The sequence below is a fragment of the Etheostoma spectabile genome, chromosome 18 (genome assembly GCF_008692095.1).
Source record: "Etheostoma spectabile isolate EspeVRDwgs_2016 chromosome 18, UIUC_Espe_1.0, whole genome shotgun sequence".
In the NCBI taxonomy this organism is placed as follows: Eukaryota; Metazoa; Chordata; class Actinopteri; order Perciformes; family Percidae; genus Etheostoma; species Etheostoma spectabile.
Window position 1 is genome coordinate 22,081,691 of NC_045750.1, and position 26,398 is coordinate 22,108,088.

The following is a 26,398-nucleotide window of genomic DNA, read 5'->3' on the forward strand; positions in this document are numbered from 1 at the left end:
TTTTGTAGTGGCGTTTATTTAAAGCGTAAAACTATACATAGAGGGGGGATGCTTTTCTGGGTGTGGTTTTTTAAGGAGTTGAGACTGATCAGTGCTAGCTGTTTTTTTCAGAAGTCTACTGCACTAAAGGAACCGTTGATGGACACATCTAGTACCAACACTTCCTCCCGAGACTCAAGTGTAGTCAGTGTACCAATTTAGACTATTTTAATTTATATTTATATTAAAAAAAAATGAATTGGAAGGCAAAATGTACTAAAAATGGCTTTCTAAGATCCTTAAAATGGCTTGGTCAATACTTTCTGAAAGAAATGTACATTAGAATAGCTCCAGGACGTATCAAAGATGGACACTTGAAGGGAATACTTTACTAATGAGGTGTGAACTGGGGCTTGAAGAGGAGCTGATGTCCTTACTGTTTGAAGTAGCAAACTAGGACAACGCCCATTCAAAGGTCTTTTACACACCTTTGAACTGAATCAAAAGTCATAAGCCAGGAAGAATGTAAAAAAGCCAACGAGTTGTTTATTGTAAGTCTATGGAGTTAAGGTTACAGGTTTGATATTGGGAACAAAAGACAAGTCATCTGTTGCTTCGGTTTCACTGTCAGACAGTGGACTCTTGACATGTACAGCCTAACAAGATAATCAGCTACCATGCTTCTTGCTAATAAGCCAAGGTTCCTTTCAACTATTACCGTTTTTTAAACTACTTCTACAAACTACGCAAAAAAACAAAACCTATTTACAATTTGTAATAAAAAAAACAAAAGTCACAGCACAGATAAAATGCACAACCCTGAAAAAAAAATCAACATCTGCCAGGCTAGCCAAATATTTCAGGTTCCTGATATTACAAACGAGATTTCTTTTTTTCCTTTTTTAAAAGCACGTCATTTAAAAGTGGTGAAAACAAGTTGAAAATATACAACAAAAAATAAACAATGAATGAAAATGAACCCACGTTGTACATGTGTATATTAGAGAATATAAAGCTTGGGTTGCCTCTCTGATGTGGAATGTTGCTCCATATCACGTTAGTCTTCATTGTCAGATGGTGATTTAGCGATGATTAAAAGTGGGTTTTAGGGAAAAGAAAGCGGGGCGGAGGGAAGTTCCGTGGCTAGCGGTGGGTCAGTGTCGGCCACCAGTCCGTTACAACAAGTGTCTTAGTAATATCCCGGCTGATACTGCTGGCTCCATGGCTTCTGGTTCCAGAACTGCACAGGACACACAAGAGACACTAAGTTTACTTACGGTTTATAGTGGACCATCTTTCAAATGTACAACACACGTATGCTTTCATACCACCCACACCCACTTTGTCATTCCCCATGCCATCATAAAGCAGTGCTGAGTCCGGTCTTGAGAAGCTTATCTAATGTCTCTTGGTATTTGTCTCAACCAGATCCCAGCAATATATGATTTCTTTCTAAAGTAACTTCCCATTTCAAAACAAAACCAATGATTTAGTACCCTTGTTCAGAACATGGGAATTGGTTTGATTCAAAATCCATCTAAAAACAGGCATCGACATTGGTCGCCTGGTATATGCCTGGCTGAGTCATACGCTTTGCGCAGTACACAAAAGCAATCATTTTTATTTTGACCACAGACACCATATCAGTGAGCACTTTGTACTATAGATGCCTCAGGATACAGAGTTCAAGAATGGGAGCATGTCAGTTTTTAATGACACCCATGTTGCTTGTTAGCAGCCCAGAATGTTATCATTACACCAGAATAAAAAGACTCAACATGTAATATGTGATGCACTTCAGCTTTTATAGAAGATCAGGGCTCGACAATTAACGATCGATTGGCAACCATTTTGTGTCCTCTGGTTGCCCCCTTTGGCAACCACCTGTTCAATATTTGTTTTGTTAAATAGACAAACAAGTCAAAAATTATTTGGTTATGACCGTAAAATTTAAACACTATGCTAGTATACAACATATTATACACACAAACACATGTAACATTAGCTACAGTAATAACTGAAGATATTTGGTATATCGCATAAATAATAAACAGGTAAGTATGTGGTCTTGAAGGGTTCTTTTTCCTGTCTCTGTCTTGACTGTCTCTCAATTGGACTCTGACTTGACCTGGACGCTAGCCTCAGACTTGACCTGGACGCTAGCCTCAGACTTGACCTGGACGCTAGCCTCAGACTTAATACTGACCCCTTGCTGCCAGCTCTGGTTGAAGGCTTGGGCCTTGTCCATGCCATTCCTGTTGCCAAAGTTGCCGCCGTTCCTGTTGTTCCCAAAGTTGCCATTCTTGTTTCCAAAGTTGCCAAAGTTGCCACGGTTACCACCTCTCGGCTGAAACTGTAGGAGAGAAGATGATGATCAATGATGACCATGCAGCTATACGTTACTATAAATGGATTCAGCCATTCTAGGAGCCATTACAGACATGTTTGACAAACTGAAAGTTTAAAATGCATATTCCAAAAATAGAAGAAAGCAGATCATCTAACATTAGTCTCATACATTGTTAATTTGTATAACTGATGTGTTCAGGTCACCCACCTGGTTGTGCTGTCCCCTGGATCCACCACGGTGCATGTTGGCTCCACCTCCTCGGCTCATGTTCCCTCTGTTCATGGGGCCACCTCTGTTCATAGGGCCACCTCTGTTCATGGGCCCCCCTCTGGGTCCCATGTTACCCCTCATTGGCCCACCCCTGGGAGATCCGCCCAGGCTGGGAATAGGGCCACCACCCCGGTTAAAGTTTCCACGGCTATGGAACCCTCCTCTGAAGGGTGGGGGAGGCAGGAAGCCACGAGGTGGACGGCTGAAGCCGCCACGAGGGCCAGGGGCTGAAAACATCACAAACAGTTTAAGTTAGCATCAATACGTTTTCAATTGCTTACATATATGGTCTACACAACATTACATTTTTATAATAATGATCACAAAAACAGACTTTGCACATTGGTTTTGCACCTAAAGTCTTATTTTGTCTTGTGTTCTGAATAAAAAGGAAATAATTAAAACTACAAAACTAAAAGGGAAATTTCAGGTTTTTAGATTCAGTAATTGAAACATCTTTTCAATCGTGGTTTCAATATGGAAACCTAATTGTGATAATGATTCCCCCCATAATTAAGCAAGCCTTCTACCTCCTCTGAAGTTGCCTCTGTTCTGGAAGCCTCCGCGGCCACCACCTCTCTGCCCGAGCCCACTGCCACGGCCAAACTGGTTCTTGCCTCCCCGGCCGCCACCGCGCAGCCCACCGCCTCGTTTTGGTGTTGTGCTGCCCTGGTTGGGTTTCTTCTCAGCCGGCAGAGCGGTCTTGCTTTCTTCTTTGTACTGTTCCAGCAGTTTTCCGGCCTCCTCCTTCTGCAGCTCAGCAAAGACGACGTTGTTAAAGCTCTCTCCCTCCGCAGGCAGCGAGTAGAAGCCTGTAATGGGATGACAAACCAGAACATGATGAGGGATGCAAATAAAAAAATTGCACTCATGTACTGGGTTCAGTCGATTACTATGTATGCATTACTGGCCCAAGCATCTTTAATACCTTTCATTTTGAAGACAGCGTGCTCGGGCACTTCTTTGCCATCGCTCTCAACCTTCTTCTGTACTCTCTGCTTGTATTCCTCGTCAGAGGGGCAGACCACCACAGCCTTGCGCTGGAAGCCAGCAAACAAACACATCTTCCTCTTCTGGCCTGGGGCAGACAGATTAGTCTGGGGAGAGAAGAGAAAGTATGAATTACACTGATTTATAATGTCTGATTTTATACTTATCCGCACAAGTGTCTTACATGATCCAGGATGTAGTTTCTCTTCTTGCGTGCAGCAATCTCAATAAACTTTCCCAGGAAAAGCGGTGCTCTCTGGGAAATGGCGGTCAGTTTTGTAATGTCCTTTGACTGTCGTTTCAGGCTGTTGATCTGTATTGAATAAGGACAAAATATGATTATGTGAAGAAAAAAGGGTAGAGACTACAAGGCACCCGGTCTGTCAAGAGCTACTGAAAATAACAGCTTTATTAGTACTGACCATCATCTTGTCCACGATGGTGTCACTGCCGAGGATGTAGTATTTCCCTGGGTTCTCCTGGACATGGTTCTTCACCCACGTAGTCTTCCCTGAGCCTGGCAGGCCGACCATCACTATGATCTACGTAACATGAAAAGCCCAGAAAGAATTAAAATGAGCCGAGAAAAAAAAAAAAAAAAAAAAAAAAAAAAAAAAAAAAAAAAAAAAAAAAAAAAAAAAAAGCGATTATAAATGTCAATAAAAAATGACTGGAGGACTAATTTAAACAATATCTACATATTACTATGCTTACCTCGCAGTCAGCCTTGGTCTGTGGGCCCTTGAGCCCACGGACTCGGTCATCCAAAGGAATCTGCTGCAAGAAGGTGTAACCCTGAGGCTGAGGGAAGTACGGCGTCTCCATCTGGCCAAAGTTGAACTCCACAGCACAATTGTGGCAAATGACGTGTGGGAAAAGGGCCTGGCCATTCAGAGTCTCCTTGTTCACCTGGAAAGCGACAGCCGGCTCGGCGCCGTTCTTGGAGAAGGACAACACCACATCCTCGCCCTCAAAGTCCTAAGCAAAGAAAGCAAGATGCAAAAATGTTTCTAAGTATATAAGAACTCATGCATTAGCAATTGTGACAAATTCATTTCTTAAATAAAATTCACGTGAGAATGCTTTCTCAGACCATCTTCAGGCAAATGAAGTACCAAATGTTGCCTACTTTTAAACTTTATATTTTGTGCACGTTACAGTGTTTGAGTTTCTTTGTAACTTTTGACCAGCTTGTCCCCCTCCGATGCACCCATCTCACGCTGTTTGTGAGATGTATTTTTCTGTACCTTCAGATTGATTAAATATAACATGATGTCCTCCAGTTTCTGATATACATGAATTGAGGGAATAATATGTAGTCAACTCATTATACCGTAGAGTTTCTCCTGCATGCTATGACCTAACGTTAGACAGCCAATCCCAATCATCATCATTAGTAGATTTAATCCTATTGAACGACAAGGCATTTTTCAATACTCATTAAAAAGAGGCAATCTGGTCGGTACCTTGAAGTATCAAAATTTGGTACCCAGCCCTATCTTTTGAGACATTTCAATTCCGGTCTTTAGCTTGGTTTTCATCTACTTTAATGAACTGATAAAATACAAGTAACATTTGCGGCTTACAATAAGGCAGCAGATGACATCATTCTCCTCATAGGTTTCTCCAAAGTCTTCTGTGACACAGTTGGTGGTCTTCTTGCCTTTCCCAGAGTATGCATAAGAATGTTCCTCCTCACCTAAATTAAAAATGGGATAAAACAAATTGCCAAAAAAACTGCGACAGTTTGCTAATGAAATGAGATTTCTGAATCAACACCTCCACAATGGTGTGGTGTGTGAATCCTCTATGTTGGCAATAGGCCAGCCACCATTACTATGATGCAGCCAGAGCTGGAGCCATTTTAAATTAACAGGTCATGCTGCCCATGAACCACTAGAGGGACATCTTAGGACAGACTGGCTATTCTTGCAGGGTCACAGAAGCCTCGTTTTTTTAGCGTCATCTTTTTTGGCAGACCATCATGCAAAAATATACACCGAGCACAGTTTGTCAGAGTTTTTCCAATTAATGCAATGCAGGTTCCAACCAACACACTTCACAGTAGGAGTACTCGGGAGCCCTGCAGTATTTTTGCATTAATGAATGACAGCAAATGGCTGCATTGGCTTGGTCACCATTTTGTTTATCAGAGAAGTAATTGTATCCCATAATGTTGAAGTCATTATAGACCTAACATTTTCTTCAACAGTTTGACCTACACCACATGTGATGCAACCAAGTAGGTTATTTTGTCAATGAGTCTAACAAACGTTGCCACAGGTAAATAGAAAGTTACTGCTGGATTCAACACTTACTTCCACTGATACTGAATGGCTGAATTACACAACCAATTGTATAATATACAAAAACTTAAAAAAGAAAAAGAAAAAAAAAGAGACACTGACCAAGGAGGAGGGTGCCAGTAGACAGGGACCAGCCGACCTGCACATCATGAATGTCCATGTTCTTGCTGGAAATGTGCTTCACAGGAATTTTCTCTGCAATCTGATGACAGGTAGCAAAACAAACAAAATGTATTAAGATTATTTCCACTTGTCCAATGCGAGTCCCATTTATTTTTTAAACCATTTTACAGGGTTACTCTACATAAGCCTACTAAAAAAAAAAAAAAATAGGGGTGTAAAAAGAAGGGTGTATACTGCAAGGACAGCTAGAAGGTTTCAGGCGCCCAATAGGTCAGCATTGTTACTGTACCTTCATCTCAAAGCAGGCTTTGCCTTTGTTCACGCCATAGGTTGCCTTGCCTCCGGACCAGAGGTAAGCAAAACTCTCCATTGTGAGAGATGAGGCGCTGTAACGGTCCCGTGACACCTTAAAGTGCAAGTCGCAGTTGTCTAGACCGCAACAAAAAAGCACACTCATCAAAATCCGTATGCCTTTAAACAGGTCTCTGATAAACAAGTGTGGTTGATGTACCAGTAAGTTGCCCTTTAAGTCTTCTTGGACAGGTATTATTACAATTTTGGGTCTTGGAATTCCATTTAATTTGATTAAAAATATTCATTTAAAAATGTAGCTAATAGAAGAATCACTTACAAGTATCCAGGCAGACTTTAGTGTCATCAAACTCCTCATCTTCTTCCTCCAGGGGGGGCACAGGGGACTTAAATGAGGCCCTGAAAAGAGATACCAAGCAAGTCAATTACAGGATTCACAGGCTATACAACTGCATGGAACATATAGATGCCTTGGGTACCACTTGCTGAAAATATTTTTTGGGGGGGGGAGGGGAGAAAGGCAGACTAGGGGAACAATACAAAAATGGAAACAATAAATTGGGCAAGCGAGTCTCCAAACTTGTTGGATTGTCAGCTGTATTGTGGGCCTTGGCAGACAACACTTACCTTGCAGTATCCAGCGAAATCTAAAACATGAGATACACAAAAAGAAAGCACCTCCGCTAGCCCTAGCATGCAAGGCTATTCATTGGTGAAAGTTTTAAAAGATATGTCCGTTTTCAGATCAGTGTGTGTATGATCTCCAGAATTGCTGTGTCAAAGTGCAGTTAATTTTTTTATGTGGAATCCTAAATGAAAAATTTCATGTTGTACTCATTCAGTTCTATGCAACTATCCAATAAAAATAGTGACTATATTTGGCAGCTTGAAATAAATTATCACAGTATCCTGAGAGCTACAGCAACTTACCAACTCTGTAGCTTTAGATTTGGTACCCAAATATCTTAGGGGAAATTTAAGACACCAGTCAAAATGTTCTAATAGTTACATTTCAATGAGTCTTAAGCATTGTTCCACCTGACACAATTATCCAATTCCAGTGGTGTACGGCAATTATGTAGTAGAAACAAAAACAGATTTGTGGTCATCATCCGCAGCAGTCTTAACATCTTCAGGGACATCTGTCATTGTAGCTGTTCTTAAACAGATTTGTATGATGTACGAATGGATGTGGGGGAGATTTAAGGTGGCTCTGGAGAACATATTGTCTGAGTTGGAGCATATGGTCAGTGCTCTATAGGCCCATGGCTATTCAGGGGCCACTGGCTTACCATAGAGCCGATTCGAGCTTTAAGAGTAAATGGAAAAAAAGGACAGAAAAGCTAGACCTTCAATATGAATTATATGGACACTTGAAATAAAATGGTCTTTTACATAGGAAGGGGGTGGGGGAAGCACCTAAAAAGGCTGCAATACTATGGCGTTCCACCAATTCTGGCGCAAGTAATATTTATTTAGAGTCCCGGACTTGAGAAAATTAAAAATATATATAGAAAAAAAATAAAAAAAGTCCACAAAAAAATAATAATTCTGGTTTCTGCCAGTTGATCCTTAAGTGAGTTAACAGCGCAATGAAAACAAAACACTGACCAAGAAGTAGGTACATGTATGCACACATACACTCAAACACCCGTGCATGATGTCACCTGCACGGGATAGCCTTGCAACACACACACCCACACCATGATAACATACACACAAGACATGATACATGAGACAGAAAATAGCATTTTGACGTCATACAACCAGTGAAATAAAGATTTTTAAAAAACAAAAAACGGAAAAAAGAGACCATTGCGAGGCAAAACGATGGACGGTCAATAGCGAGCTCCTCCGTGGACGTTCCAAACTCTTTGGGAATTTTACTATATTCTTGTGTGCTACCCTGCAGCAGTGGACCCCTCCTCCCACGCCTCTCAGCTATTCCTCCCACCCTCCCTCTATTCAAAAGTGCACATCTGCTACTTTCCTCTGGGTTCTTTTGAGCAGCCTTGATTCACCTTGAGGACACAATGGGCTTTCCAACACAATAAGTGGCATGAGAACAGATGTGAAAATTCATAGAGACTTGATAGTTGCACTTCTGCTACAGAATGCACTCCATTAAGACACAAATGTAAGTGGGCGCTGTAAAAGGTAAGGCTCTTTAAGTAGTCAGGGATGACCCTCAAAACATGTGTGAAAGTAAGGTTATTAAATCGTATAATATTTAAAAATGAGGGTTTTCCTCATGCTAGTTATATGTGCATTGGCACTTAAAGCCAATACAGTTCAACAAAGCTATGGATGGCGCTTCAGGGATGCTGAAGGCCATTTTTGCTCTGTCCCATCCTTACCAGCTGTATTTGTTCTCTTCAATAAATTCAAAGTAGCCCCTTCCATGTTCCTCCCGGCGTCTCTTAACACCCTTCTTATTCTTCTGATCAGCATTCGTGTCTTTGTCCGCATCCCCTTTGAAAATAGAACAAAGATATAGAATGAGGTGCTCCTTTTTGTAAGAAAGAGGTCGGACTGGCAGTGGGGTTCTGGCCCACAAAGCCCGTTCATTAGTTACATAGTGTCGACCATAATCATCAATAGTAAGGTAACTTTAAGAGGTAACACCTCATGATTACACTTTAAAAAAAAAACAATCATATTTCACAAATTGTAACACTCGTATGACCAGATAATAATTACAATGTAGGCTGGTCCAAATGAACATTGTGAACAGTGTTTGCTGGGGCTGAAAAAACAAGTCTCTAAATAAAAAGGGACATTACCCTTGCAATAAAAGGGCTTATACTAAGATATAATATATTAAGGGGACAAGCCTATGGTTGTCTGGGACAAATGAATCATGCAAGGTACTCAGACCTGAATTGACCCACCCCTCCATATGTCTTACCCTAAATAACCTAGGTGGCTAATCAAGGTAACCCCCACATTTTTCATGTTCATTCAACAAGATGACACTCTACTCGAACCAGTGACAGACTATGTGCTAGACAAGCAGATCTACACTTGCCCCATCTTCTGCACAGCTTTGGGTCAGAAAGTTCATGGGTTCCTGGCCCTTCTAAAGTCAAATACATTTGGACTTGAAACACAGACAAACAATCCTCCCGCGTGTAAACATTTAACTTAGTCCTAAGAAATTAGTCATTTGAATTTAACTTGTACTTCTTTTTCAACGGCCCAATTGTGCATTTGGAGCTTAGGAGCGGAGGCAAAGCACACAACAACCACTGCGGCAGTCAAACCTTTTCGACACGCTGCTTTAACATTACGCCATTTGTAATACAACTTTACGTTATAATATAACGCTCAATGATGGCCATGGTTCGCCTCCACCCTTCCACCCCATTTGTAGCCAATCTTGACTTTGGGAACCACTGAACTAGCTAGCTAGCTAACCGGCGGACCCGCTAGCTAGCACTTTTCTTGACAAAGAAAATTACGTTAGCTGGCAAGCTAACACGCTAATCACGCGAAACGAAAAGACAGACTAAGCTAGCTATGCTACATAAATCGTATTTGACACTTCATTCACATAGTAAATGCCGCTAATGACATCCAACTATAAGCCAAATCATTATGTTATCGCTAGTCCAGTCCCCATAAGTTATCCAGCTAGCTAACGTTGCAAACAATGATTAAAAGGTATTGTTAATGCTAGCTAACGACGGTGGTGACCGATGCTAACGTCAAATTAGCGTAAGCGGCTAACGTTAACGGTTTCGGTTCGTGGCTAATACTTGGTGGGTTATGGAGGTCACGCTATCTAGGTTATCTCAACATGGACGTTCTGTTGTATGGTAAAGCAATCAAACGTTAAGTCATTTCCCAGCCGGTTCCCTCCCGCGGTAGCATAAACGACACCCAGCCACAGTCCATCCAGCCAGTCACATTTTCAAAACCAATCCGGCCGACTCACCCTCAGCAGCCTGGTCCGCGGGCTCACCATCCTCTGTGTCTATTTTCTCCATATCGTCGACATCTCCCTTGAGCATGGGATCCATCTCGTCGTCCTCGTCCTCTTCCCCCTCACCCATCTCTTCGTCCTCGGCAGCGCCGTCAGCGGCGCCCCCATTTTCCGGCTCTTCTTCTTTCTCCTCCTCCGCATCCTCCTCGTTGGCCTCCATGCTTTCTTCTACCGGGCCCTCGCCCTCTTCTTCCTCTCCCATGCCCTCCAGGTCCGCGGCCTGGCCGGGACCCTCGTCCGCTGCAGCTTCTTGGTTCAGCGGGGAGTCTCCGGCAAGGGCCTCCTCGTCCAGCACGGCCTGCAGACGATCCATAAGCTCGGCCTTCAGCCCCTTGTCCGAAAGATTACGCTTTTTCAGCTCGTCCTTCAGCTCGTTAACTTTCAGCTTTTTGACGTTAATTGAGCTCATTGTTAATGTTTAACGGCAAAACGTATTAAATAAAATTCACAAATACGACGATAAATAACTGGACACCTTTTGTCAACGGATTTAACTCAACACTGCGCCAAATGGCACCCACGCTATCCGAACAAGCTTTCACCGGCAAAAGAGCTGTATGCAGAGCCTAGGGTGTGGGGGAGGAAGATGACGTCCCCTACCGTAATTACCCAGAGAGAAGCGCGGGTTGGTTATATACCCGCCGACCATCTGTCGCTGCGCTGGCGTTAGAAAGCGTTGATGTGGAAAAAAGTGGGGCAAATGTGTAGGAACAAAATCAACAACAATAATAATTACACCCAGATCATTACTCAGCTTTTGTTTATTTTCACAATTAATATATTTGGAAAGAAGTTGGCCAATCATAAGGTAGACCTAATACATTTTGGGGAATCGTAATATTAAGACTTTGAAATACAGCCTATATATATATTTTTTTTTAGCTACAGTCTGAGTATAAATCATAAATTCACCTAGGCTAACTTTTCAACTCATCTTCTAATTTTACAAATTTTCTCATAGAATTTAAATCTCTATTAAAGTCAAGAAAACAGATAACAAGAAAAATATTAAAATTGTGGATAGCGTAGTCTTTTTTCCCAAAACCTCTGATTAACTGTACATTTTTGTCTTCTTGTATTTTTGTTTTGTTTGTAATGTCATGTTATTTCTCGTTTTTATTGCCTCGTATGTAGTTTTTTTAATTTTTATTTTTATTTTTTATGATTATTCAATTTTTATCTTCAAAAGTTTGTACACTTGATGTTCATGTACCAGTATTGCTTACCTGATCCTCTGTATACTGCACTTTTGTTTTGAGGTAGTAGCCTACTAAAAAAAAGTACCCGTTAGCTGGTACCGGGGACTTTTTTTCGTAATGGAAAACCAAAAAAGACGAGTAGAGTATAGGCGAGTCGAGTAGGTACCATGCAGTGGGAAAACGCCATTAGTAAGTTCCATTTATCTCTGAATTTGGAAGCTGGAGCTAGGATTGATGTTTCACCCGAGTTGAACGCGTTCCATGTACAAGCCAAATATGTTATTGTGGGGGTAGCTCTAGCCAAGTTAGCCATTTTAGTTTTTTTAATTGATTTTTTTATTGAACATTGACAGATTTACAGGTCATGACAGTTTCAAGTGAAGCAATCAGCGTACAATACAAATCAGGAATGCACATACAGTTAAGATACAGGTCTGGTCTCCCCAAGCCAACCCATACAGCCCTATTGTTATTACACTCAGACAATCAAACCCCATTAAGTTGCAAATGGACACCAGACTTTATAAAACTGAAACTGTTCCTCTCTCAGATAGAAGATAAGGGCTTCGAGGGGCATAAACTGTACACTGCATGTTCATTGGGCAATGCTAGGGGGTTCCTCCGACACCCACTTCAATAAAATACATCTTCTAGCACTAAAGAGCAGGATTTGAAGACGTTTTAGCTGATTAGACGGAATATATGGAGGATGGTCTATACCAAGAACACAGAATAATAGTGTTATGCTGTTTTTCTGCATACAAACACCATGGCAACATGTCCACAGGTAGAAGCTGGACACAGGACTGTGTGTACGACTGTTTCAGTGAGACACAAATAAGACAGAAGTGCTAATAATAATACAGTGAATGCACTATTTCTCCGTATTGGGGCACAGGGGGCACATTATCACAGGGGATCTGGGGGTCTTCCCAAAAAAAATTGTTGAGCGTCTAAAACATTAATTTCTTGGCTCAAAATCATTATACACATATATTTAAGCTATACTGGTAAGAAGGAGGGCTGGATCTGAGTACCCGTCTATAGCCTACAATACGTTTGTTGGGTATTGTTTTTCAATTTTGGTATTGAAATATTTCACTTTTATTGAGTTTTTCCTACATTGCTGTAATAAAGTTGGAAAGATTCAACTTTTGGAGAAATGTCATGTATAAGACAAAAACATGTTTGAGCCTCTTGAGTGGTTATTTTTGATCTTTTGGAGAGTGTGTTCTTTCGTTCTTTATCTTTTTTGAGGGGAATAAATCTCTTCTAAATATGGGGGGGGGGGGGGGGGGGGGGGGGTGACATATCCCCTGCATCCCCCCTGAAATCTACACCTTCAGAAGGCTAACAGATATTTTGAAATCATATGTAAAATGTACAGTTTCTACATAATATCATGGGAGTTCTGTTAGCCTACTGTGCCATATATGGAACTGTAAAGTAGGAGAGAGATTTCCTTGGGAATTATATTTTGAAATTCAGTGAATGCATCACCATAAGGTTCAACAGCTTGTTCCTTTTGACTGTCTGTGAACACTACTGCCTCCCTGAGGAGGTTATAATAAAAAGCCAAGTGGACTCCTGAAGTGTTTTTTAGTGCGCTCACTCCTTCTCCACTGGGCCACTGTCATCAGTCCACCTCTGAGACAGTGTCTCCAGCCTCTTAGTTTGCCATATTTTGCATTTGAGCCTACCATGAGTGAAATATTTTTGCTTTTTATCCACGGAGCTTTGGCAAAATTAACTAAAAGTGCACCCTGCCTTTGTTCGGATGTCTTTTTAAATATTAACAAGTTGTCATGTCATTCCTGACTGGAGGAGGAGGAGGAGAGAGATTCCCTGCCTCGGTGAGAGGAACACACCGGGTGAGTCCGATTTATTCTTTATAAACACAATGTGTTACAATTTGTAAAATATTGCATCATCTTAATATAGTTTTGTAGTTCATCAGATGTTGCACTGCCGGACAAAAACACATTTGGGTGTGGTTACAGTTGTCCACGTCGATTGACATGTAATTTCCCACTGCCAAAGCCCACATACATCCTTATTATAATAATTTCTTTCTCAGGGCTCAGAAGTGCAGCATCACAGTGAACCCGTCGGATTTTATGCAAGTATATACCGGGAAAGAACCCAAGGAGCGCCCTACTCCTGAGGGTGCCGGAGGATCCAGAGGCGACCCACATCGGAATATGTGCCAGAGAACGGACGCTGTCCCGTCATACAAGTCCACCATCGGAGACCGCATCAGGAGTACCATGTCCTCTGGTTGTGGGACCATACGCAGAGGCGCAATGTCCGCCGATCCGGGCTTTGGGAGGTCCGATGGGAAAATTGCGTGCTGTGAGAAGTGCTCAGCGACCCTTGTTGCTCTCAAGAAACAAGCTCTGAGTCTGGCGGTCCACCATCACTTCTCCTGCAAGGTCAGTGACAACGGGGCTCTGATGATGGAGCTGGTCAGGGATTGGGGGGGGGGGAGAGATGCAAGCAGTCCGCTCACTTTTATGGTGATAGGAATCTTAAAAGAAAGTGTTAAAATGGTGTCTAGGGTCAAATATTGGCACAGACAACATTCAACTCAACACACATCTCTGGAGCTTTCAGCAGGTGGTGGTATAGGGTAGGGTAACAGTTGACAGATAATAAAAGTCTAAACAGGTCTATAGAATCATTCCACTGGATATTCTTTATGCAGCCAATGGCATAATTAGGTATTAGGCTATATTTAATAACTTGAAATATATTTTCAATAAATATGAACTGTGATAGAGTAAGTGCACTGGACAATACATGTAAACAAATGTTCCAATAACATAAAACAAGTCACAATACATTATTGTTTGTGATTAATATGCATGTAATGTTGAGTTTAAAGATTAGTCGCTTTGTTGATTGATGTTACAATGAATCATCAGCAATTTTGGTCGGTTGATAGAGCATTTTAATATTTTTAAAATGTAAGAATTTTTTTTTTAATTGATTGGTTCAAGCTCTTAAATGTTAATAAATAAGATTTGCTGTTTTTTTTTAGTCTGCTATGCCGGTGATTTTTCAATGGTTGTGGAGTATAGGATATACAAAACAAGCAATGTGAATATGGGCTCTGGGAAATTGTAATGGACTTTTTTTCTTTCTTTTTTTTTCAGGGATTATCCGATGACTTGAGCAATAATGAAAATAATCACCATTTGCAGCCATGACATAATCATGCACACATAGACGTTGTTTCTGAAGCGCTGTATGTTTAAGTCAATTAGAAAGTGTTTTAATGTTCATATGGGCACATCAGTCTTTACAGTGCTGACTCCGGGAGGAATGCACACATGCATTTCTTCATCCATCGGTACATTTGTCACCACTAACATCCATCAAACACTCCAATCGACACAGTAAACCAGTGCCATTGCTGCGTGAGTGGTTCCAAATGGGCATGAATATTTCATCACGGCATCCCTGTGTCATCTCCACAGTCCTCTCCATTGAGGGAAGACTATTTATTTTTGTCCTCTTAAGTGGGACGGGACACAGCTGCAGTGGGGTCACGTTTTTGGAGAGACCACAGGCCAGCGCGGTACACACTGTGAGCAGGAGAGAGATGGTATCTTGTGGCCATCTACATGGTCAGAAGAAATCTGATAAGCCAGCTATAGCTCCTTGCAGGTTTATTGATCCGAGCGTGGTTTTTCAAAAGCATCATGGCTCTGTGATGTCATCTTTTTTCAGATGGGCTTGCAATCTGGCTGAGATGGAAAGTTGAGTTGCCCATCTGGCTTTAAGAGCACATTTCATCCTTTATATATCTGTTATCTTTTCTATATGATAAATGCAAGACACCCAAACCTGAAACAGAAATATGCTGGTGGTAGAATTTGTTTATTTTGTCCATTTGATGTAGAATAAAGAGAATAACAGGGCATGCATGTGGCTGAATTGCCCTTGGATATGGAGATTTATAGAAGACATCCATTTAATCTGTGATGTTTTAGTTCTTTTTGGGTTGTTAGTGACTTTGTTTTACATTATTGAGAATTCCTAATGTACTCCGGCAGAATATGGATCACTAGGAATGTGCTGATGGATGGGCATGGCGGGGGGGGAGGGAGGGTGGTGGATGATTTGTAGGTGTCAAGGGCAGACCAGACAGGATGTGACACGAGAGTGTCTTTGTCGGGATGAAAAGCAACATGATGTTTATTTTATTAGCATGACAGCCTGTGTATATGCTATGACCCCAACTTTATTTTTATTTTTTCCGATAGTATGATTCAACTTTTTCAGGCCTTCAATCAGATTTTTCTTTTTGTCATCCAGCTAGATTATTTTTTTATGTTTTGCTTACTGACTTTTAAAGATGCCAGGAGTGGTATTAATCAATACTACTGACTCCATGATTACTTTGCTAAGTGCTAGGAGTGTTTGCAGTGCCTTCCCATGAGTCAATTTCTGTATGCTCAGTGATCATTCATGTAAATAGTTCTCAAACCAGAAATCACACAAAGCAAATTAGCTTAGTTATTATGCCTTCGCCAGCAGCTTGTGCTGAACCTCTGATCCCATTATGTTTGTCTCAAACACACCTTCAAGCACCTAATTGCTAAGTTTGGTTGCCATTTGTTAAATGCAAAGATTTTTTTTCTACCTTTTCACTTTTTTAAAAACAATTTTGCAGGACTCTGGTGACCTGTCTGCGTTTCTTCATGACAACCTTCGCGTCCATAGTCGGTCCACCAACGACTCCAGGGAGAGAGAAAGGGAGCCGGGCGAGTGCGGAGCCTGTGGCGTGAACCTGATACAACTCAAACAAGAGGCGGTCCACTTGGCTCTGAGCAGGGGTCAGTCATTAGCTAAGCCTCCCTTTGAACCCAGCTTTAGCACTGGCACACTGCTGGGACAAAGTGAGACAAAGCATGGAGACAGAGCTCCGAGGGATGCTGCCACAGCTGTGCATCAACCACACAGTCTCACCCACAGTCCTTACAGCCCAAGAAGCCCGAGGACGCCACAGAGGACCCCTCAAACCCTCAGACGGAGGGGGCCCAAGCTCCCCAACCCCAATATGGACCGCTGGGTAGAGGAGCAGCAGCAGCTGGTCGCTTCTAAATCTGCGTATCCTGATGGTATCACCATGCACCCTAACCATAAGGTACCCCTAAAAGCCTTCTCCTACCACTATATCACACATCCCATAGTGAGCGTTCCCCTTTTAATGAGCTATGTGGGTAAAGTACGTCTTTACGGGTGCACGTGTCAGCAAAGCAATGATTCATTCATCATCGGACCCTATTTAGATCCCATGGCCGAGGACGTTGTTTAAAAGTACTTTTGCTAATGGAATGGAATTGGGTCATGATTTACCCCTGTCATAAAAGCCAGCCAGTCAAAAAGCACTTGTGATCAATAGGGGGATGGTCATATTTAACCGGGCGACTGGTGAAATGTGCATTACCGTGATGGAAGCCACACCGCTGAGCCTGCCCTCCCCCAAGTCCCCAATGAAAGGTTGTTAAACCTGTACAAGGTGAGTGAGGGGGTTTTAGATGTTGTATATAGTGTTGGTATTTCAACTTTAGTGGTTTTTACTTTTGATCCATACGGACAATCATTGCCAATCAAAGGTATCGAAATAAGATAAAAAATACTGGTATGAGTTTTTTTTTTATATAGTAATTTGAGAATACATATATACATTCCGTACAAACTGATATTATCACATTTTAGGTATTTTGTAGCCTCAATATGGGTCTGGTCTGGTCAGATTATAGGCTAACATTATGCAGTTTATTGGATTTGGGGAAGTTTACACCCCATGAACCCCAGCCAAACTCATTATCTGTGGTCATATTACATTAGCCAACACATCAGTTAATGACCTCTCCTTAAAACTCTTTAACATTAAAAAACACATAGGCACAGACAATAAAGAATCAGCCTAAAATCTGTCTTGCTTGTCCAAGCAGCCTAAGTATTTCAAAATCAGTCAGATCTTAATTTTGCATTATCAGACTAACAGTAGCCTTTACACTGTAATACAAGACCAATGTTTTTTTAATAAAATTTCTAAAATATCTGTCTTATACATGGATCCTCAACTATGAGCTTTGTCCCTGGGTTATTTAGCTTTAACTTAATTCTTTCAGCATTATATCATGTACAGTATATTGCCATCATGTGCATATTTAGGACTCCTTTTACAATAATTCTTGTTTTAATGAGTCCTCTTGAAATATTTGACAGCCAAAGGGATTTTTGTCCAACTCATGGAGCTAGCATTAGCTTAATTAGCTAGCTGATCTGAATCTGTCTGACTGTCGCTAGCTACAAATATGAATATGGCTTTTGTCTAATCCTTTCTAAAATCAAGCCCCTATTGTTTAAAAAAGTATGAGGGATTTCAAGTGGGAAAGCTGCTAAAGTTCAAATCATTATGTGGTCAATTGGAAAAAGCCTTGAGAGCAACATTGTATTGCATTATTGTTTTTAATCGACTTTGCTAATCAGATTTGACAATAACAATGCAACATCTTACCCAAATGAAACTGTCCTGGGCTCTAGTGGAATTAGCCAGGTGGGTCTGCTATGAGAGCAGATCAATACAGGTTTACTGGATGTGGATGAGGTGAAACATTATGAGTGAAAGTGGAAGAAGGAGAGTAAAGCGAGAGGAGACAAACAGAAGGGCGGAAGAAAAATGGATTGCAGAAGAAGAGAGCGGAAGAAGAGTTTAAGATGGGAGGCAGCACAAAGGACTGGAGAGGAATGCCAATTTAAAGAGATGGAGTGGAGGGCGGGAGAGGAAGAAAGAGATAATGAAAGACTTTTTGAGAGCAAATACAAACAGAAATCAGAGCAAAGAGAGGGAAAGTGAAGATAAAAAAGGTTATGACAGAAGCCATGAGTCAACAAGAAGACAAGAGGAGGAGCGGTGAAGTATCTATACGTATCCATATTACCTTTGGCTACATACATTTACTTAGCCCTGTGTCTATTCTTCTTCCAGTCATCTTCCAAACCAACAATTCCTGACACTAATTGGCTGTTTATGGTTGGACATTGTTAAAATAAAATGACTGAGCTGACTTTGTTATCTTGCCCTAAATAAAGGCTGAGACAGTGATGAGTTGTGGAGCTTGAGAGAGGTACAGGACATGAGTGCACTGTTACAAACATGTTGCCCATGGCCAGGCTTGGCAAGTTCATGTTGAGCAGTAGCAAACGCATGCTGAATTGGCCATGTTGCATACACACGGCACACTTGTGAAGGAGTGTGAAACGCGTGCCTTTGAGCTACAGCTGTGTAAGTGTTGGTCTTGCTTTCCATAAAGCCGCTTGTTTGATGGTGTGTGTGTGTCAAAAACAGTGACAGTATGTTCACTGCACCTCCTCCATTCTGAGTCATGTTTTCAAGTCAGACAGCTACAGCCATCACAAACTATTCCTCACGCTACACATGCAGCAAGCCAGAGCCGTTATATGACTGATGGTGTATGTTTAACCCACTGTGATCTCAGCCTAGATGCCCTACTTAGACTGACGCACCCGATAGTTGTCCCTAGAGTAATTCCCATGATAATAGCCCCTTTTGGAATGGGTGCTGGTGTGCAATTACAGATTTGGATTTTTTATAATGAGGTTTCTCCCCTAGCAGGCTGCAGAGGATGCTGCGCTGGGATGTGGTGACACCGGGACCGTGCAGACGAGCTCAAAGATCCCTCACATATCCAGAGTGGTGACCATCGCCAACACTGCTGCGATGTCCCTTTTAGCCAGGTAAATATATCTACTGTACATTCAAACAGCAACAAAAATATGTTTTCTCTGCAGCATGTCTGTACTGGTTACACCACAAGTATCAGTGATATGACATGCAACCTCCCTTCTTCCCTGTAGGGCAGCCGAGAAACTCAATCTGACGCTGAGGAAAAAAGGCCAGGCTTCTGATCCAGCTCCCGCTCATTTCTCCACCTGCTTCAGGGAGATGATCCAGAAAACCCCGCTGCCTGTCCCCTCCTGCCTGCTTCAAGCTGCTACTAGGACCAAAGACTCCCCTGGTGTTGGCCAGGTAGACCAATGGGCTTCACATTCCAGTACAGTAGAGACTTTTCTGTTTTTTATTGTACCACATTTGGTTGGGGTGCAGTTTGGTAATAATTCCAGCATTTTCTTTTAAGATTGGGTGAATGATTAATTGTAAGCTCCCATAAAAGGATACTAAGTGGTCAAAGTAGTTAGTCTGGTTGACACCAGACCCTTCTCAGTTTTAACTGAGAGTGGTTCATTCACGGCTCATTTCCAATAGGGCGTCACCAACGGATGCAACTCAAATGCCTCTGGGTGCAATTGAATAGTCCTTAACCAATCAGACCGACGATCCGGGTGACGTAGCAGCAACAGCGGCGGGGTTGCTGCACTTCGGTGGCTGTGGTTGGTACCCGATCTGTGCTTCCTGCACAATCCGTCCTGCGCAACATGTTCGCGCATGCACATATGATAATCCTATTTCGAGGATTTACGACACTGCACAATCAGTTCCACGCTCGTAGTTGTAGCGGTCTGCCGTTAGCCTCAACCGGGAACCTAACGTTAGTTTAGCTAACAGCTAATTTTGCTAACCGCTAGCTGAGACGGCATGTAACTTTAAAAAATAAAACCTGAAAATATCCGTTAAAATGTATAACAGCTGTTACGTCACTTCTACTTTACTTGTGCTCATTTTAAATACAATTAATCAATCCTTGTCTTTAAGGATGGTGTAGCCTGCTTGACCCGGTGTTTAGTTTGAGTTAACGTTATTTTAGGCTGAATCAAGCTGTCAGCTAGCGGTTAGCCAAATTAGCAGTTAGCTAAACTACCATTAGCTTCCCAGTAGAGGCTAATCATAGACATAATGAAGATTATTATGTCTATGAGGCAAACTGGGAAACACATTTATGTTCTTGCTGAGGGTTTAATGAGATGATTGATCACTTTCATGTCTGCACTGTAAGGATAAAGTTACAGCCAGTAGCCGATTAGCTTAGCATTTAAAACTGCAGGTGGAAGCAGCATGGAATACAATGTAAAACCACAGCTTTTACATTTTGACTTGTGTGGATTACGAAATATAATGTGTTTATTAGTAAAAAGGTGTTGGTTGGTGGATTTGTATTTGAACGTTGAATAAATGGAGGTTAGCTAGTTCCCCTGCCTTTAGTCTTTATGCTAAGCTAACACCCACTGTCTCTAGCTTTATACTGTACACACATGAAAGTTCATATTGGTCTTGTCCTCCAACTCTCAGCAAGAAAGCACATTTCTAACTATTCCTTTTTTGTTCTTACAATATTTTAGCTATTTGCTAGATGTTAAAACTAATCATAAACTGTTTTTCGGGCGAAGTGACTTTTTCCATAGATTTAGGGTACAATGTTAGCATTGCTAACTGTATTTACATCCCTACGACTATGACTCAAACAGCGTTTTGATACCAAACCTGACAGCTTACACTGAAGGCTACTATTTTATCCAACAACAGTTTTTTTTTTAGTTTGGTCTCAATAATAAATTATGATTTACTAGTTGTGTTCAGAAACACACCTTATTCATTCATGCTCCATCTTGAAGCAGTCACCTTCAGTCATTAGCTGCACTTACAAAGATCAGTGCAGCTTTGGTTCAGAGTTCAACACATTTGAACTCTTGGCTCTGTGCGGCTCTTTGTAGACCATCACATACATCAGCGCAAGACAGCTGCATAAAAAAAACACACCACATGCTCAATAATAGAAGAGGCACACAACCTGTTTTCGGCCATGACATGTGTCGTAAAAATACATATGACATGTATTATCTACTGTATGCTTTACATTATACACCTACATTCCATATTAATTCAAATAGAAAATATACAATAAGTCCCCCAACATCCATCTTTGTTAAAGTTTCTTCTAAGACAGCTGTACATGTACAGTAGTACTAGATGACAATGACAATGACATTGACTTGATGAACATCCTGTGCTCCCTGGGCCACCTATTCCATGTATTGGGTATTTACACATTGCAATACAAGATAGATAAACTAATCAGAAAAATGAACACTTGGACAAACATTAGCATGATAAGAAGTACCTAAAATGACTGAAACCATCTTTGGTGAAACATTTATTTTAATTTGGCCCATGTCCCATTTGCTGTCATAGAGGGGGTGGGGTTTATGACCAATACTGCAGCCAGGCACCTGGTGGACTGCAGTATATGCATATGGCTTTGACTTCACTAATAAAGTCTATGCATCAACCCCTGGTAAATACATGAAATAGGGCTGGATTGCTGCTGTATCTTTAAAAAGGATGTATAACCCTCGTTGCCCACAACCACCACCTTGGAAGTGTTTACCCCACCCCTGAGTAAGGGGATCACAGTCAATTTGGAGGAGATCCTATATCACGCCTTCTTTAGGATACACTGTAATGTGGTGCTAATGTCTCCATCTTGCTCTTCCCCTCCCCTTCACTCACCTCCTCTGGGAAAAACGGGGGGGATCAATATGGCTGCCTGCCCTCCCCTTGTCTCAGATAGATGGACTCTTGGGTTTAGTCTAGAGTTACAGATAAGGGCTCAGATAGACCCCACGGCCAGCCACACCTGCCCAAGCACTCAGCTCTGTGTACCTCTGAATGCAGGAATATAAATATGTGTGTGTGAGAGCGGGGGAGGATTTTCTCTACTTCTAAATGGGTCTTTTGAATAATTTAACCCTCATAAATATAATTCGACACATGTTCAATAGGGTTAGGGAGCCACTTCTTGCATAAGGTATTACAATTATGATCAGGGGAGAGGAAAAATATTCTTCAGAATTACTGGCAAACTCAAATGGCAGATGGAATATGGTTTTCAGATATTCAAATTGTCAATGGCGGATGATGTCATTGTGTTGAATTGCAGTCCTGACTTGGGTTTATGTCGCATAGGGCTATTTGCAATCTTGCAGACCTGAACCCTGATTTAAAATAACTTTATAATTGGTTTATTAGACTCTTAATAGAGCTTTATTGTCTTTTGTGAGGTAAATGTTGCCTTGTCTTCCTGCAGACTATGAGCCTTGTTAAATGGCTGTTAGATTCAGGCTCTAACTTAATTTAAGGCCGTAAAGCCTCTAAATCCGAAGGCTTCCTGTAGAGAACTGGATTAAGGAATTGATGTAATGACATGCGGGCGTATAGCGGGAGGTATGCATAGCCATGCAGTTGGAAGTGCATGTATTGTTTTAAGTGGATCAACTGGCTGCTGCAGCCTACGGAAAATGTGTTTTTATCTTAATTCAATATAAAACATCATGCGGCCCATTTTTGTGTTTTTTACAAATCAGTTGAGGGTTATGAAGCAAAAGAAAAGATTGCCTACAAATGTCAGTGAAGTGATGTTAGTTGGAAACATCAGAGTAAACCATTTTTAGATCTCCATCCCAATGCTCAATTATTTTTGTGACACTACTACTTTGTTCTGCCAAGGCGTCCCTTTTGTCAACCAAGGTTTCTTCCAACATACTGTATGTTGTATAAAATAGTATCTTAGCAGCTGAAGTCAGACTATTACTTCTATTAATGTCCGTCTGATGTCAGATAAACAAAAGAAATTCATAAAAAGAACTGTAACTGACAGCCTTAGAGGCAGCTTTACACAACCAATAAGAAGATTTTGTGGCATAATATATTTCATATTTTTAGCACTCTAAATGGTTTTACTTTGGATTTCAGGTTAGACTTAATGATGGCTAAAACTCGCTGAATTTATTTAACCCTCCTGTTGTCTTCGGGTCAAATTTGACCCTTTTCCACAAAGTTTCAATATTAGAATTTGGGGTTTCTTTCAAACAAATTGTACATAAAAGTAACGTGGATGGTTCCCAACAACGCTCCTCACAAGTCAATGATCGTTTCACTACATTCATTGAATTTGGGTGATTTTGTCAATTTTATAGCAGTTGGAGAAAATAAAAACAGAAAAAAGAACTTGTGTGTGACAAATGTTAAAAAAGAAGAAGAAAAAATGTCAATAAAAGTGACTAAAACGTGAACGAATGTAAAAAAAATTGTGAAAAAAGTGACAAATGTAAAAAACAAAAGCTTTAAAAATTGGGGGAAAAACCCACGAATATTCCAAAAGGCTCAGAAAAAGTCAACAAACGATGAAAAAGTGAAAAAATAATTGAGGGAAAGACACAAAAGGGTAGAAAAAGACGACCATAACCATAATAAAAGGTTTTTCATTTTAAATTTTAAATCAGAAAAACCAAGGCAGGTAGACAACACAAGGGTTAATTGTTTATCTTTTTGGGGCTTTTTCACTGTATTGGACAGAGACTGTGGATAGAAAGGAAAGGAGGGAGAGAGAGGGGATGACAGGCAGCAAAGGGCCGCAGGTTGGGCTGCCAAGGACTCATTCTACATGGGGGACATGTAGACTCAAATACTGGGTAAGCCCATAGACCGTATATATATTGATTTATATTAACGGTCTATGGGTAAGCCAGAGGTTGACCCAACAACTCGCTGAATTTGATATGAAGATATTTTTGAATCTTCCTGTTTTGACACTCACTCTTTTTTTTTATAAGTTTCCATTTGCTGTTGGTTTTTAATGTCAAAACATAAAGTTATAAGCCGCTTACATTCTTCGCTGTAGATCCCAGGCTTCTTCTGAAATTACTTACATACATGTGGCTCTGTAAAAGCACCGGCTCATACCTTCCATTTAATAAATAATGACATTTCTACAGAAAGGTGTCTCAGTTTAAAATGTTTCGCCATTCTCTGTAAATATACAGTGCACCAAAGGGTAAGTAAAATAGTAGTGTACACTACTTGTAAAAGGCATTTTATCTTTCAGCCTGTAGCTGCTCTAGACTTAGCATTAGCTGGCGTCACTAGTATGCTAGTAGTATGCAGGATAACAGGATAGCTTTAAACTAGACATTTTCAACGTATCTTTCTTAACATAATACATGGGGCTTTTATTATGATCTCCATACCTTACAACATTAGGTCAGTTAAACACAAATTACAAGAAAACTTATTTTCAAGAGTCACATTGATGCTAGCAGCTCTGCAAGGCTGTTCTTAGGCACAGTGGTGGAGCTAAATGCTAACGTTAGCATGCTAACATGCTAACTCATTGATAATGCTTACATGCTGATACTTTAGCGGATATAACCATGTTCGTCATGTTATTTTAGTATGTTAGCATGCTAACATTGACTAACTATTTCTAAACTCAGCAAGAAGGCTACAGTTAAAGCTGATAGAATTTAATTAGCTGTAGGTGTTTGGTCATAAACAAAGTACAAAGTATTAGAAAAAAAGCTACCGGTTGAACTAAGATATTCAAATTTATAATTTGGAGACCATGAAAGTGTGTATTAAATTGCTTGGCAAGATATTTCAGACTGACATTGATGGGTCCCTAGAGCCATGCAGCTACAGTACAATCAAATTTATTTATTTATTTATTATTTGGTATTGAACAGTTAATCACATACTGTAATTTGCAACATGCTTCCATCTCTTTGGGTGTACAGGTCAAAGTCGTGCTGAGGGTCAGCCCAACGCTGTCAGAGGGCCAAGCCCGACCACCTGCTCTCCGGATTGACTCGTCCAAGAAAAGAGTGACCATGATGGAACCAGTCAGCAAAAGCCAACCATACGCTACGATGACACTAGGCAGAGAGGGCAAAAGTCTTCTGAAGACCTTCAACTTTGACTCTGCCTATCCGCAAGAGTCAAGCCAGGTTGGTTTCTTCATGCTGATTACTGATGAACATAATTTGAATATGGTTCTAAATATTTACATTTGTGACATTGACAGAAACTTTGATAGAGTTACATTCGTCTGGCACATTCTGTGTTTTCTCAAGTATTAATGCATATTTTCCGCTTTGTACACTACACACCACGGTTGGTTTGCTTTCTCTGTCTGATGACCTGAAAACTGATAGGGCCTGGATAGCCACCACAATTACACAGTCCATCAATTATGTTCAACCTTCTCCATGCTCTGCTTATATTATCTGAGCCCAAGGGAATCTACAGAATGAGTATGCATGTTAGTTATTTTGTTTCATTGGATATAGGCCTACTATTTCAGTACGGAGATGATTCATAAGATGCTCCTTTCCTCTGTCCTTTGTTCTCCCCGACCAGGCTGAGGTGTGTGAAGGCGTCTTGGCTGATGTCATCCGCTGTGTGCTCAGCGGCAGCGATGGATGTGTTCTGGGTTTGGGATGTGCTGATGTGGGTGAGTAATCGGTTGGTTTGAGAGGCCACGGGTTAAAATCTTAAGATGAGAGTGGGATGCTTTTATCTGTGCTCAGGGGCTATCCACCCCCCTCCCCTTCTCCTGCTTCTCTATCCCACTCCTGCTATCATTCACTCTTTCTTTATCACTTAAACTATCTGTCTCCATTTTCTTTCTCTGTCCTCTTATCAATCTTGATGCACATTTCCCGCCTCCTTGTTCTTTTCCTGTGTCTCCAGCTCCATTGGTCTTTTTCTGTCTTCAACTTTACCACAATAGTGACGGAAAAGTGCTGCCATTTCAACTCTCTCCTTCTCATAACCTGTCTACCTGTTATTTTGTAAATAACAGCCTGGTCATCAATTATGCAACGCATATGCTTCCCGTTTTGCCTGATAGACATTTCAGCATACTGCACAAAAAGACCAATATTTTATTTTATTTTGCTGAAGCGCCGAGCTCAGAGGGGACTGTAAACTAAATGGACTGTAATACGTTGCTATTAGAGAGATGGAACCCTGCACTTAGCGTCAGTGGAGGGGTTTAATAGATTTGCGGTGCACGTGTGCGTGCGCACGTAAGCACGCACGTACACACACACA

At 41.1% G+C, this 26,398-nt stretch overlaps 2 protein-coding genes across 2 annotated transcripts in view; one reads left to right on the forward strand and one right to left on the reverse strand.

The window, feature by feature from the left end:
• Window positions 1–500: 500 nt before the first annotated feature.
• On the reverse strand, window positions 501–10,724 carry hnrnpub (heterogeneous nuclear ribonucleoprotein Ub). Its single transcript, XM_032542836.1, has 14 exons — window positions 10,268–10,724; window positions 8,688–8,802; window positions 6,650–6,729; window positions 6,308–6,447; window positions 5,998–6,097; window positions 5,176–5,288; window positions 4,304–4,567; window positions 4,012–4,131; window positions 3,774–3,902; window positions 3,528–3,696; window positions 3,130–3,411; window positions 2,537–2,826; window positions 2,186–2,332; window positions 501–1,219 (listed from the first exon to the last, which is right to left on the reverse strand). The coding sequence occupies exons 1-14, from the start codon at window positions 10,722–10,724 to the stop codon at window positions 1,169–1,171; spliced, it is 2,457 nt and encodes an 818-aa protein (XP_032398727.1). The 3' UTR covers window positions 501–1,168.
• Window positions 10,725–13,107: 2,383 nt separating this feature from the next.
• Window positions 13,108–26,398, forward strand: part of LOC116706165 (kinesin-like protein KIF26B) — a 29,244-nt gene continuing 15,953 nt past the window's right edge. Inside the window, 8 exon segments of the mRNA XM_032542823.1 lie at window positions 13,108–13,385; window positions 13,592–13,642; window positions 13,644–13,946; window positions 16,193–16,666; window positions 19,169–19,290; window positions 19,411–19,582; window positions 25,081–25,290; window positions 25,703–25,796. Coding sequence (XP_032398714.1) covers window positions 13,320–13,385; window positions 13,592–13,642; window positions 13,644–13,946; window positions 16,193–16,666; window positions 19,169–19,290; window positions 19,411–19,582; window positions 25,081–25,290; window positions 25,703–25,796 — 1,492 coding nt within the window. The 5' untranslated portion in view covers window positions 13,108–13,319.

Excerpts from the sequence above, each read along its gene's own strand:
- hnrnpub (XM_032542836.1), bottom strand. The coding sequence starts at position 10,724 with ATGAGCTCAATTAACGTCAAAAAGCTGAAAGTTAACGAGCTGAAGGAC. Across the intron at positions 6,730-8,687 it reads GAAGAGAACAAATACAGCTG|GGCCTCATTTAAGTCCCCTG; the intron begins GTAAGGATGGGA and ends ATCTCTTTTCAG. Across the intron at positions 2,333-2,536 it reads CCAGGGGACAGCACAACCAG|TTTCAGCCGAGAGGTGGTAA; the intron begins GTGGGTGACCTG and ends TCTCTCCTACAG.